The following is a 13296-nucleotide window of genomic DNA, read 5'->3' as shown; positions in this document are numbered from 1 at the left end:
CGCGAACGCATACCTCGAGTTATTTTTAGAATTAAATTTGTAATTATGTTACGCAAACGTATACATAATCACAATACTAGTCTAAATCGAGCCTAAAGCAAACTATGATTATTTAGGATTGTTAAATATCTAAGTAATACTAATGTGAGAGCCATAGCTTATGGATTTTTGTTGTGTATAGCACACCTCGAATTTGTTATTAGGATCATAATCATGTCACGTGAACGTGTACACAATCACGATAATAAATTAAACCACACTCCTAAAGCTTCTACGAATTTAAGGAGTATTTGAATGCCTAAAATTGAGATTACGTGTGAAAACTTGTACTATTAAAGGAAGAAAAAAGGTTACGAACTTAAAGAAAAGACCATATTAATATCACTGTCCATTGGTATGAAACGAAGCTTTAGGTGATCTACTACTTTTTCCCCATTGAAAGTAGACTTCTAAAGATAATAAATATAGAAACCATTTTTTGAGTGGACATGTAAATCTTTATATGATGTAAAACATTTCGACCAATTCAATATAATTCCTCTTTTAAAAAAAACTGGGCTTGCCCTAGATTAGCATGATGTGGGCGTAGACTGAAGCCCAAAATGACAGCACAAATGGCCTACCATATAGGCCAGAAAGTCCTTTTTAACGACGAACCTCTAAGATGGCTAACTTGAGACCAAGCCTAAAAAATGAAATATTGACTTTTAGCCCTGTTATGTCCAAGGCTTCCACATACACGAGGGTGTTTAGTATTACAAAGTTTTTCGTACAGAGAGATAACTCAAGAATAAACCATCAAAGAACAGAGATACTTTACTCGAAATAGAAGATAGTTATTTACATGAACTTTACTATAGAATTTGAACACCTTATTTGTATGTTATAAGTTCTAAGTTGCGCTATCTATAACATTTTTTCAACATGAAGCAGCAAAAGCATATAATCATTTTACACATTTGTAGTAATGCTGAACACTTCATCCAAAAGTACTTACACATCAATCATAGCCTAGTTTTGACCATACCCAACACTTATGGAAAGCTCACCTATTAACAATCAGTAAAAATATTGGACAGAATCACATGGAGGTAGCAAAATACTGAAAGTAAACATTTTTTCTTTTAGAACTGGACTACTCAACCTAAACTCAGCATATGCAAGAGGTGTTGTTCACACCCTATCAACACTAAATATCCTAGTTATTTTATGAATCCTCACTACAAGACTTTAAGGTAACTACACATAAGCTAATAAGAAAAGCCAAAAGAGCAGTATTCAAATGACTTAAAGGTAAAACATCAAGAAGAAACAAAATGTGTAAATATGAACTCCAAGGCTTCATGGCAGCAAGACACTCTTCAAAACAAACTTTTATTCATGTTTCAAAGCTCAAGATATACCTAGTTACAAAGAATAAGAACAAGGTTGTGAATCTTCAAGGAGAAAAAGCAGCAAAAACAGAGCAAAAATCAATAAAACTAAACAGCCAAAAACCAGCAATATCACAGCATTCAAACTCAAGCCATCTTGCAACTTAAGAATCCAGAAATTTCAGAGCAAAACTTGTTCTAACTTTTGTCGAAATCAGCAAGGAAATCGATCAGCTTTCAATGAAACAATAGCTAAAAAATTTTTGTGCTCTTTAGGTTTCTAAAAATTTGATGTGTTTTTCAAAGCCTTTATGCAGGCAAATAATGGCGAATGTCTGTATATGAGTGAAGGAATATTTTCTTCTTATAGAGTGTACCAAAAGAGCATCAAAAAGACATATTCTAACCTAATATTTTGAATTTTTAGGATAGTACAACATCTTTTGACAGTTGTATGTCCTTTTTTCTTATCCAATATTAGCATTTTGCTAAGGATAGGGACAGTTGTCCTAAATACTAGAACCTTCTGATTTTAGCCTAAGTGAAAGTCCAATTTTACCCTTTAAGTTACTGCATATTTCATCTTTAACCTAAATTCTTTTAGTTCAATTAGGTCCCTAAGATTTCTATTGATTTTCAAATCAGGTCAAACACAATCAAAACAAATCAAAAGATGCAAAAGATGTTAACAGAAATAAAGGTAAGAGAGCTGATGCAATTTAAATTAAAATTAACCTAATTGATAGACAAAAAGTTTATCTAAATTAAACCTAAACAAAGCTTAAAGTTCAATGATTAATGTATCAGTAATCAAACGAAATTAACATAGGGCTGCAAAGATAGGCTAAAAATGCTCCTAAACCAATACTGAACCCAAGAGGAAAAAATGGAGAAACAGGCAAGCTCATTTCATGTATCGACCCTAAGGATTAAACTAAATTTATGCAATTACAAACAATCCTTATACAATGAAATTTTCATATGCTTTTGACTAAACTAATTACTGGATGCAAAGAAAAACAAACAGAAGATTCTGAAAAGAAAAAAAAACCTAAAACATGCTACTAAACATAAAAGAAAGGAAATGAAAAGGGATTCTCAGAGAAGGAAAAGAGAAAAGATAGGCAAAAAGAGTTACCAAACTTGTTTCCATACGGACCAAACAAAGCCAAACAAAACAAGTCTTGACCAAACTTTGAAGCAAATGGGTAATATAAACATTGAACTGACATTACTGTTCTCAACAAGAACAGTCGGCTAATGAAAGTTTGGGGTTCAAATGCCATAACTCTGACTAAAAGAAGAAGGGCACAAGAGCTCAGATTGGAAATTCGAAGAAATTGGCTAGGGTTTTTGGGGAATTGGTTGTGGTTTAGGGTTCAGAGGGGTGTGAGGACTATGGGGTATGATTTTGGGGTGATTTGGGTAAACTAGGGTTTCTAGGTTGAAACTCAGATTTGAAATTCGAGGCTTTTGAGAGTAATTCGAGGGAATTGATTTGGGGATTTGGATAGAGGAGGCAGCGGGGGTTAACTGGTGAAAATTTGGGTTCATTTGGAGAAGTTTCGCCGCCTTGAGGCGATTCCCGGCGGCGGTTTAGGGCGGAGTTTCAGAGAGTGTATGGGAATTTTTTAGAGAGACGAAGCGAGGGGTTTTTTGGGGGATAGGGGGTTCTTCGGACAGTTATAAGAGAGGGGAAAGGTTAGTTCCCAGCCATCCGATCAACAAAGATCAAAGGCTGAGATTGAGCGCTACCAAACGACATCGTTTGGTTTAGTTGGGGGAATTGGACCGGGTTGACTAGCTTTTGGGCCTGGGCGGAATTGGGAATTGTATTTGGGCTAATTGAAATTTGACCCAATGCTACAATAAAATCTTTTCCATTTTTCTTTTTCTCTTTGTTTTCTTTTTCTTCTTCTTTAATTAACTAAAATCCTAATTAAATCCTAAATTAATCTAATTTACAAAATTAAACAATTATCTAATTTTAATATTTACAAAAATTAGTTAATCCTAAATAATGAAGAGGAAATTACTAATCTAGCATTAAAAACTAAAAATGTAAAATGAATGGTATTTTTTGTGATTTTTATTTTAATAAAGCAATTAATTAACCAATTAATCCTAAAATGTGAACACAAAATCTAAATGCAATGCATGATATTTTTTGGTATTTTTCATGATTTTAATAAAAGTAAACATGCACTGAAATGCAAACAATTAACGAAAAATCCTACAAAAATCCCATAAAAATAGCAAATAATTAGAAAAAATCTATTTTCTTTGATTTTATAGGAGTATCTCATAGAGGACAAAAATCACATGCTCACAACATCCATGTCTATAAACTATTCATAACAAAATACATCTTGTCTTACTTTTATCATTTTCCCTTCTCCTTGGTTGATGCAACTTGCAAGGAAAATTTTATAAAATTTTCAATTAGCATTTTCCTCCACGATCCGTTCACTCTTTTCCAATGTGATGTCAAACCCTCAAAAAGTCAATTAAATCCCTCTCACGAAAGTAAGTTGGTAGAACCGCTCAAAATTCAGGGAGAGCTTTAAATTTGTATTTGTCAGCAAGAGACCAATGAAATCGAGAAATTTTACAATGTGTGAGACTTGCCACATCATACTTGAGTGAGGCTATTTATCGTTTGACACATGGAGCTATGGAACCCACCCTTCATCATCATTCTCTCCCTCATTCTTGACCTACATTCTCACTCCCGGATTCATCTTCTCAATTTTCTTTATTCTTCTCCGCTGCTTCTCAGCACAGGGGCGGCCTTTAGGCCCCACATTTATAGAAGCCCTATTTTTTTTATACCTAATAGATTATATATATATATATATATATATATATTAAAAAAGTTATGTGAAGTAAAAAAGTTTAATTTCTTTATTTAACAAATAAAGAGATGAAGGATTTGCAACTGCTTTAATTTCTATCAAGGAAATTGCATTTGAAATTAATATCGAACCCGAATTTCATAAGAAACGTGTAATATATAGAAAGAAACAATTTGAGGAGAATGTTAATAGTGAAATCTCAAAATCTCTCGAAGAGTCCTTTAGAGTTGATTACTTTTTATACATACCCCCTCTGGCTCATAATAAATGACTTTTTAACCTTTGTTGTGCCCCTTAAGAAAATAATGACTCCTAAAACAAAAATGTATTTTGACTGAATTATCCTTAATTAAAATTTATATGTTGTTAACTTGACACATTGAGATATGTAAATAAGGGCAACTTTTGGAATAATAAAGTTAATTCCTTCTCGATTATATAAAATGACACTTATTTTGGACCAAAATAATAACCAAAAAAGTCACTTATTATGGACCATAGAGAGTAGCAGACAAGGTTATTTTTTTCACTTTAAAATAAATTTGAACAATTAGAGGTATATGAAAATATTTTTGGTTTTTTATTTAGCAGTAAAAACTGAGATCACTAGATGATGGAAATTTAAAAAAATATTGTCTTCATCATGAATGCTCCTTAAAGCACAATAATCAACCTAATATTGATAGTTTAGATTTATTTTCTGAATTAAAAATATTAAGAAAAATAGTAGAATTAGAAGATAACAATTTGATTGATATACTCAATCAAATAAAAAGATTTGATTATTTTCCAAATGGTTATATTACTTATAGAATAATGTTAATAATTCCTATTACCGTTGCTCCACCGAAAAAAAGTATGTCAAAATTAAAATTGATAAAATCTTATCTAAGATCAACAATGTCTCAAAGATATAAAATGAATTAGTTATACTGTCAATTGAGAAAGACTTATTAGGAGAAATTGATTATAAAAAAAAAATAGCTTTGCATCTAAAAAAAAATGTTAGAAAAATAGACTTCAAATAAAAATAAAATATTTTTTATTAATAAAAAAGTTAAGGCTCTCATAAAGTTTGGCTTTAGGCCACGAAATTGGTCGGGCCGCCCCTGCCTCGTCATAAACAATTGATTATTTTCAACTATACCAAAATTGTTTGGTAAATTGATGAAAATTAAATTAACATTTTTTTCCTAACTTCACACACACTTGGAACAAGTGCAGATCTCAAGCAATTTTCTTTTTCTCTTTTACTCATTTTTGGCATGTGTACATCTATGGCTGTGCAGCTTTTATAAATTTTGACGAAAATATTGTTTAGGCATCTTTCTTCAAATTATAAGCAAAATAGTCAAGATTACTCTCTTTCTTCAGAAAGTAGAATTACAGCCATCTGCCCCTTCTTCATGAATTTCTCTATCCCTTTTGAATGCAAGGGTTGAGACTAAAAATACGGGTAAAAGCAATTTCACTATTCAAATGTCTTTCTCATCCGTTTATTCTTCGAATTGAGCTTTTTTGGCATTTGCTCATTGATTAAGGTAATTAACTTTAATTTTGTGAGAGCTTCTTTCTTCATAAATTCAAACCTCTTTTTTGGGTGCAAAGCTCAGTGGGAAAGAAGAACTAACCGAATGGATTTGTAAAAAAATAATTATAGAATTTATAACAAGAGAAGAGGATATATAGGGGGTGAAGTCCGCGTGGAGGAGAATGAATTAGAAAAAAAAAATAAAGAATGACCGGAAAGTAAGAGTAGGTGAATTGTGACGGAGAAGTGATGATGAAGGGTGGGGTCATGGCTCCATATGTCAAACGATAAGGGCCTCACTCAAGTATGACGTGGCAAGTCTCACACATTATAAAATTTCTCAATGAAATCAAGAATCCATGTGTACTTTCCTCTCTCGCAAAGCAATCAAAGCTGACCGATTTAAATGGGTCCCATTTACCTCCCTGCTGACTGCCTCAACACTCAATCCACTTATCAACACGTGTGCCTTTAGATCCTCACGCTGTCCCGAATTAACAGAACACTATCACTGCTTTTCACCTTTTTTCAGTTTTTTACAGTTAACAAGGTCGGTTAAAAATTAAAACTCCATTTGCTCTTTTCAAAAATTGGACCCCCTCAATTGGAGGGCTTTTTTGAACTTTGAAGAAAACCATTTGTTTAAGTTAAGATTCTTGGTCCCGAAAGTGACACCAAGTGGGCCATTATGTTGCAGCTTGTGGATAAAGATAGCTTGGTTCGTCCACATCAGTATTAATAGCTCCATTCCAGTTCCAATCAATGGCCTCCTATTTTATTCGGTTAGTTTTTCTTTATTCTTTTTTTTTCTCAAGCAGATCGTGAGTATTATTTTATAGTTTTTGGTAAAATTGTGCTTTATTGGTAATTGGGATAGATGTAGATTTTGCCATTTTGCTTTGGCTATATTTATGGGGTTGTCATGCTCCTAAAGAATAGGCTGTTCTTGGGTTTTGTGGACTGCAAGTTTCTCTTTGAATGTGGGGCTTTAATTCTCACATCCCACTGTAAGTTTGTCTCTTCTTTGTGGGTATTGTTCTCTTTAACAGCTTACATTGAAATTTAATTGCATGCATTTCAATTCTACTGATCCTGTCCTGTTTTCACTTTGTTTTGTTGGGGGATTTAGGAAGCATTTGCTTTTGTTGCTCTAGGAAGATCTCTCTGTTAGTACCATTCTTGTAATTACTGAAAATCCAACTGGATATGGATAACATTTCAAGTGATTTGAGTATCTCTATCAGATTATTTTGCTGCTGGAAGATTTCATGTGTGTGTGTGTGTTTGGTTTCAAAGGACTATTCTGTTCGAAGGGATTGAAAATTTGCAAGATTGGGTGCTATCATTCTCTTAAAAGCTAGGGAAAAATCTAGATTTTAGCAGTTACTATACTTTCCAGTAGGAGCTTAGGAGGTCTGGTTGCCTTGTAGAAATTAAAACACTGGTGGCCTTTCCTTTCTTATTTTTGTTGATAAATTTTAGTTCTTTGCACTGATTGAAAGTTGGGTTGCTCTAGTGGTGAGCACCCTCCACTTCCAACCAAGAGGTTGTGAGTTCGAGTCACCCCAAGAGCAAGGTGGAGAGTTTTTGGAGGGAGGAAGCCGAAGGTCTATCGGGAACAGCCTCTCTACCCCAGGTTAGGGGTAAGGTCTGCGTACACACTACCCTCCCCAGACCCCACTAGATTATTGTTGTTGTTGTTGTTGTTGTTGTTGCACTGATTGAATGTTGAGTTTTATTGAGGCCTTCCTTCTCTCAGTTTTCATCCAGTATTTAGGAAACCCCGTGTTGTATTCACAACTACTCTTGCATTGAAATGAACCTATCTTCCCTCAGATTAGTTGAATTTGTTTCTGTTGTTATTTTTAAATGAAGTTGACATAGTTTGTTCTCTTTGGGTTGAATGTAATATGGGTGATTAGTATTTCTATGGAGAAATCCTTGGTGTTCCCTGACCAGTAAGTGTGAAGTGCATTTTACTCATTACTAAATTTCACCTTTGACTTACATCACTGTTCTTATCGTTTTATCAGAATTGCGGCTTTATGCTGTTTAGTGCGACAACATGTTTTGTAAGCTCCATATATTTTTACGGTGCTTGAATTGCCTGATCTGATTTATGAATCCATTTGTTGGTCCATTGCAGGTTTTTTCTGGGGTTGCTCATGATATCTCAAATGAAATGATCTTGATAAATTTTTCTTCTGATGAAACATGGAGGACCCGTTTTTACATCTTGCAAGTTTGAGCTCTTATATAGCCCAGCAATTTGTTCAATTTATTGGTAAGTTCTCGAAAGAATTTATCTTATTCATGCACAAAATTATACAACCCCTGAACATCTATTGTTTTATTTTCTATGTTTACGGCTTCCGATGTGATAAAGGTTTCTGTTCATGTGATTCTATTGCAGAAGATCTTATCTGCATAGATATCCTTGGGTGGTCGGAAAATTTAGTTGGCTTTGGTGGTCAGCATGTAACCTTCACCAGTAACAGGGGTTACAGATCTGTTCATGAAGCTTCCTCATTTTCTTCAAGAGTGTCCAACCAAGGAACAAGCCTTATAATTCGTGAAAGAAGCGCCTCCAATCTCAATGATAGCTTACCTGTAAATTCAAGATTAGAGATTGTGAGAAGTAATCAAAGTTATGGAGGTTTCAGCCTCATTTTTGAAGGGTAATCTTTTCATATGTGTGCCTTTTCTCATCCTCTTCAAGGTCATTATGCAGGGTCTCTATGGATTCCTTGATTTTTAGAACCAGAATTAGAACTCCAACTTAAGAAATCATCTTATCATGTTTTTTTTTATTTATTTATTAAAACATATCTATTTCCACCATTACATAGCCATGACTGTCCTAATTTATTCTGCAGTTGGTTGATCTGGTTGTAGGTTGATGCTTCCAGTATATGGTCTAAGATTTGCTTGGAAACTTATGGTGGCCTCTTGGAGATGTTTTATATCTCATATCCGATGTGCTCTAGTTCGAGTTCAGAGGTTAGTAATCACTCTCTCACTGTTGGTATAAATGATACATATTTAAAGCTTGATAAGTATTTTAGATAATTTCTTCCGTTTGACGTTCAATCTTTTAGCAGCATACTGTTTTGTTTCTTTTACTTACTCTTCATTTATCTCTCCAGTGTTATATCTCGTGTCCGTAAAACCTTGCATGGATCTTCTGATGACATTGGGTGGATGCAACGAGCTCCTGAAATGGCTCCTGTAGTTGATGGCTCAGCTAGATTTAGAGAACTACTACAAGATATTAGGTAAAATGTTGGATCTTCCTAGTCACTTTGGAATATAGGAAAAAAAGACAGATGTTTTTATCTTTGAAAATTGTATTTTATCAGAATAAAGAGAACATATAGGGGTGAGTTCTTGGTCATGTTTCTCTTTTATCGATTGGCATAGGTGCTGAATAACTTCAATATGATACTAAGCCAATTGAACACACTTAAATCATCACGAAATGGTTCTACGTTCAGCTGATGAGATTTTTCCGAAAACTGTTGCCATGTTTCATTGCACTGAGCTGCTTGTAGTTTCATTGGCCCAACTTAGAACCCTGCGACTGGTGCTATTGCTCTAAATGTGTAGATTCCTCTAAATTTTTTGCTACTCTGTGTAATGATGAAAGAAGTGATCTGTAGCTTCCTTAAGGTGATAGTCATGATCATAACTTCCTCAAAGTGATAGTCCTACCAACTTAAATGAAATCTACCAAACAACATTGTATGCTTGTCGTTTTACTGATTTTCAATTTATTAGATTGGATATAGCACATCATTAATTTAAAAGGCTAAAATTCAGCAATACAAATTATTGCTGTTTTATTTGATGTTGTTGACAGCTTGTTTGATTATGACTTCTTCATGCAAATATGACAAGTAATGAAAGATCATCTTGTTTCAAGTCTTAACACTGAGTCGTATTATCTTATAGCTCTTAGCTTTTGCCTTTCCTGAAGGATTCTCTTTGCTAATTACAAATAAAGGAGGGACCAGTATAGCCATTTTATTTTGCATTTTCAATTTGGTCTGTCAGTACTTGTGGGTATTACATTCGTTTTTTATAAATACGAGTTGCTAAGATTGAGACTTGAGAGTCATTTTTCTCTCTCTGATATTTCCCTTCATAAATAAACTGAAAGATTCATATTTTGATTAATATAGCTGAGGGATCAAAGTCATTGCATTTGGAGATATCATCTAACTGTTTGCTTCTTCAGCAAGTTTGCTGAAGGACACGTGAAAACATAAGGAGATTATCTTCACTTCTTTTGAGTGTCTTTAGTCCACATAATTTTGGAGTCCTATAGGCATCATACAACTGTGTTAGCTGGATCTTCTCTAGCTATGAATGAAATTCTTATGATTTTGTGAGTATTGTTCAGATGACAGCCTATTTCAGTCTTTAAATCAATTCGAATCTTTCATTGCAAATGCCGACCTGCCAATTAACCACACTCTTATTTTTCCTTTCGTCGTCCTTTTCTGTAGGAATGGACAGCACACACTACCGGATTCTTTTGTTTATCTACTAATTCCAGGTTTGATAAATCTCCCGCTTAGTACTACCATAATCAGATTCTAAACGTGTCTCAGATTTCATTCTCTTAAGATTTTTTTTTATCCGTAACATCATTGTACAGGGTTTTTTAGCAATCACGGTCCCTTATATTTTGTGAGCACTAAGAAGTTCTTTTCAAAGATGGGACTAACTTGCCATATTGCTAAGATTCATAGTGAGGTATCTACTAGTCATAACTCATAGATAAAAGAAATCTCATCTGTTAGTATAGTGAATTTTCTCTCAGGAAGTTCTTTTAATCTTCTTCAAACTATGATTCTCTGTTACTGTTGGATCATTTATTACTAAATGAAGGCATCCGTGGAACAAAATGCATGGGAATTGAAGCAATACATCGAGGAGTTACACTGGGGGTCTGGCAAACGTGTGATGCTGCTTGGTCACAGTAAGGGTGGGGTCGACGCCTCCGCTGCTTTGTCAAAATATTGGCCTGAATTAAAGGATAAAGTTGCAGGGCTGGCATTTGTGCAGAGCCCTTATGGTGGGACGCCTGTTGCATCAGATATTCTTCGTGAAGGCCAGATTGCTGACAAGGAAACGCGAAGGATCATGGAATTTTTAATATGCGAGCTAATTAAGGTAATGCCTTGTCTCACGACTATTTTGGTTTAGTTAAAAAAATTCTTAACTGAAATGCCCAACTCTTTTGCATGTTGGAATCCAGAGCCAGTTAAAGGGCTTCCTGTAGCAGGATGATCGCTTTCAATTTCCCAAACATTGATGCTCTTAGTCTATACCTTACATTTTGGAGTAATTGCCGTGATATTGTCTTATAATTGTCTTTTAATGCATACTTATAAAAATTTTCAAAACCAACAGTTTTGTCTTAGTTCTTGATAACATTAAAAGCTGAAAATAAGCATCATCCCTGTTTAGATAATAAATGATACCTATACATGCTTTATTCACAAATTAACTGATCATGCTGGATGCTAGATTTGAAGAGGAGCCTTGGCGTAACTGGTAAAGTTGCTGTCATGTGACCATGAGGTCACGGGTTCGAGCCGTGGAAACCGCCTCTTGCAGAAATGCAGGGTGAAGCTACGTACAATTGACCCTTGTAGTCCGGCACTTCTCCCGACCTCGCACACAACGGGATCTTAGTGCACTGAGCTGCCCTATTTTATGCTGGATCCTACATCTCTATTATATACAACCTGTAACAATTCAAGTTCATTACTTCCCATGGTTATGCTGGTTTGTACAGTGAACGACTAGAATATAAGGAAATGGAAGTGATAATTAATTATTAGTCAAAAATACTTGGTTATTAAGAAACTTAATATGTACCTCTGGTGACATTTAAATTCCTCATCCCCAACCCCAAATATTCTATCAATGCCGGATGCATTATACATTTTAAAAAGCATTTGTGGGAAGGCTTTTCAATAGTGCCACGATTAAACAATTTTTGCCAAAGGTGTGAATATTGTCGTGGTTTTAAATGGATTTCAGTATTCTCTTTTCTTGATGTCAACGGTCTAATGACTATTCTACATTTAACCATTGCATACCTGTTTCACGTTTCTCTTTCACAAGTGTTGTTTTGTTTGTTCTATACATGGAAGTTTATGTGGCATAATAAGTATATACTCAATAATTTTTAACATGCCTTGGTATGTAGCTCCCCAAATATGCTTGATAGTTTGTTCATTCTTTATTAGGGTGACATAGGGGCATTAGAGGATCTCACGTATGAGAAGCGACAGGAGTTCATAAAAAACCACAAGCTTCCTGACGATATTCCTGTCATCTCCTTCCATTCTGAAGCCAGTATAGCACTGAACGTAATAGCAACAATGTCCCATATTGCACATGCTGAACTTCCTTGGCTACCTTTGCCTGGATTTGGTGACAATGACTCAGCCGATGTCATCCAAGCAGGCTGCAAGGTGCCTGTTATAGTTCCTGTTTCTGCTGGACTCGCTCTTTGTGCACTCCACCTGCAATTAAGGTATGGAGAGAAGAGTGACGGTTTAGTGACCTGTCGTGATGCTGAAGTGCCTGGTTCAGTGGTGGTAAAACCAGACATGAAGCTTGATCATGCTTGGATGGTATATTCATCATGGAAAAAGGACCCAAATGAACCGGATGCTAGTGAAATGTGTGAAGCTTTGTTAACTATGCTTGTGGAACTCGGTAAGAACAGAAAGAAGCTTTGTTAACTTTGCATATCATGTCAGATCAATCCTTTGAACAATCAAGTTCCAAATACTAGATGGAAATGAAATATGATATGTTTCTTCCAACATTTTCTGATTAATATGCCAGGATATGGTTTTATTTTAAGCTAGTAGTCCCCGAAAAGTATTGGTTGGTTACTTTTTCACTTTTATTTTTCTATTTTTGGCTGCACCTCAGGAGAAAAGTATCTTAAAGAAAAGGAGACTTGATATTTTATATGAAACAAAATGAGGGGTTCAAATTGCAAGTAGCTGGTAATTTATTTATTTATTTATTTGATTTAATTAATGCCTTCACTAAACATGTCAATATCTTGATTCGAGTGTGTTACGTTACGGGATAAAAATAATAAGAAGAAAATAGAGTGCTAGGGTTTGCTTAATTCAGTTTATTTTGAAATCATGAACTAATGTGAAAATTGCGTACCTTTTTGAGTTTAATAACTTCTACAGATAATTTCTCCAGTTTCCTAAGTTAGAAGATCAGTTGATTAGAACAAAGTGTTGAGATCACCTTTATGAATGTGGTTATTTAACTTTTCTTCTTTCGGAGTCATCTAAATTCAATATTAAGAGCTCTTGATGAGTTATGTTATCAATTTTCAGACAACCCTGGGCTTTGAACACCCTTGACATAGCGGAAAAACAAAAACATAGCCTGATTTACCACTACTAATTAAAAATTGGCTATAGTTTAAAAAGTAATTGAAATTTATTCATTTTTTATATAAAAATAAATTTAAACAAAAATCAGC

At 34.5% G+C, this 13296-nt stretch overlaps 1 protein-coding gene across 6 annotated transcripts; it reads left to right on the top strand.

Annotated features, from left to right (window-relative positions):
* Positions 1–6450: 6450 nt before the first annotated feature.
* Positions 6451–12647, top strand: LOC104231484 (uncharacterized). Of its 6 annotated transcripts, none has more exons than XM_070174453.1 (10): positions 6548–6766; positions 7276–7395; positions 7906–8043; positions 8173–8437; positions 8655–8759; positions 8906–9034; positions 10268–10317; positions 10420–10517; positions 10653–10937; positions 12023–12647. In XM_070174453.1, exons 3-10 carry the CDS (start codon positions 7974–7976, stop codon positions 12521–12523), a joined length of 1503 nt encoding a protein of 500 aa, XP_070030554.1. In that variant the 5' UTR covers positions 6548–6766; positions 7276–7395; positions 7906–7973; the 3' UTR covers positions 12524–12647. The 6 variants fall into 6 exon arrangements, with proteins under 6 accessions (XP_009782794.1, XP_009782792.1, XP_070030554.1 ...); XM_070174451.1 differs by having other exon boundaries at positions 7276–7402; XM_070174452.1 differs by having other exon boundaries at positions 7276–7407.
* The last annotated feature ends 649 nt before the right edge of the window (positions 12648–13296 follow it).

This window comes from Nicotiana sylvestris, chromosome 5 (genome assembly GCF_000393655.2).
Source record: "Nicotiana sylvestris chromosome 5, ASM39365v2, whole genome shotgun sequence".
NCBI lineage: Eukaryota > Viridiplantae > Streptophyta > Magnoliopsida > Solanales > Solanaceae > Nicotiana > Nicotiana sylvestris.
This window is presented reverse-complemented; position numbering and strand designations above follow the sequence as displayed.

Coding starts and splice junctions, on each gene's coding strand:
- LOC104231484 (XM_009784492.2), top strand. CDS start 7,974: ATGGAGGACCCGTTTTTACATCTTGCAAGTTTGAGCTCTTATATAGCC. Junction 8,438..8,654: donor TTCAGCCTCATTTTTGAAGG/GTAATCTTTTCA, acceptor ATCTGGTTGTAG/GTTGATGCTTCCAGTATATG. Junction 10,518..10,652: donor TTGCTAAGATTCATAGTGAG/GTATCTACTAGT, acceptor TACTAAATGAAG/GCATCCGTGGAACAAAATGC.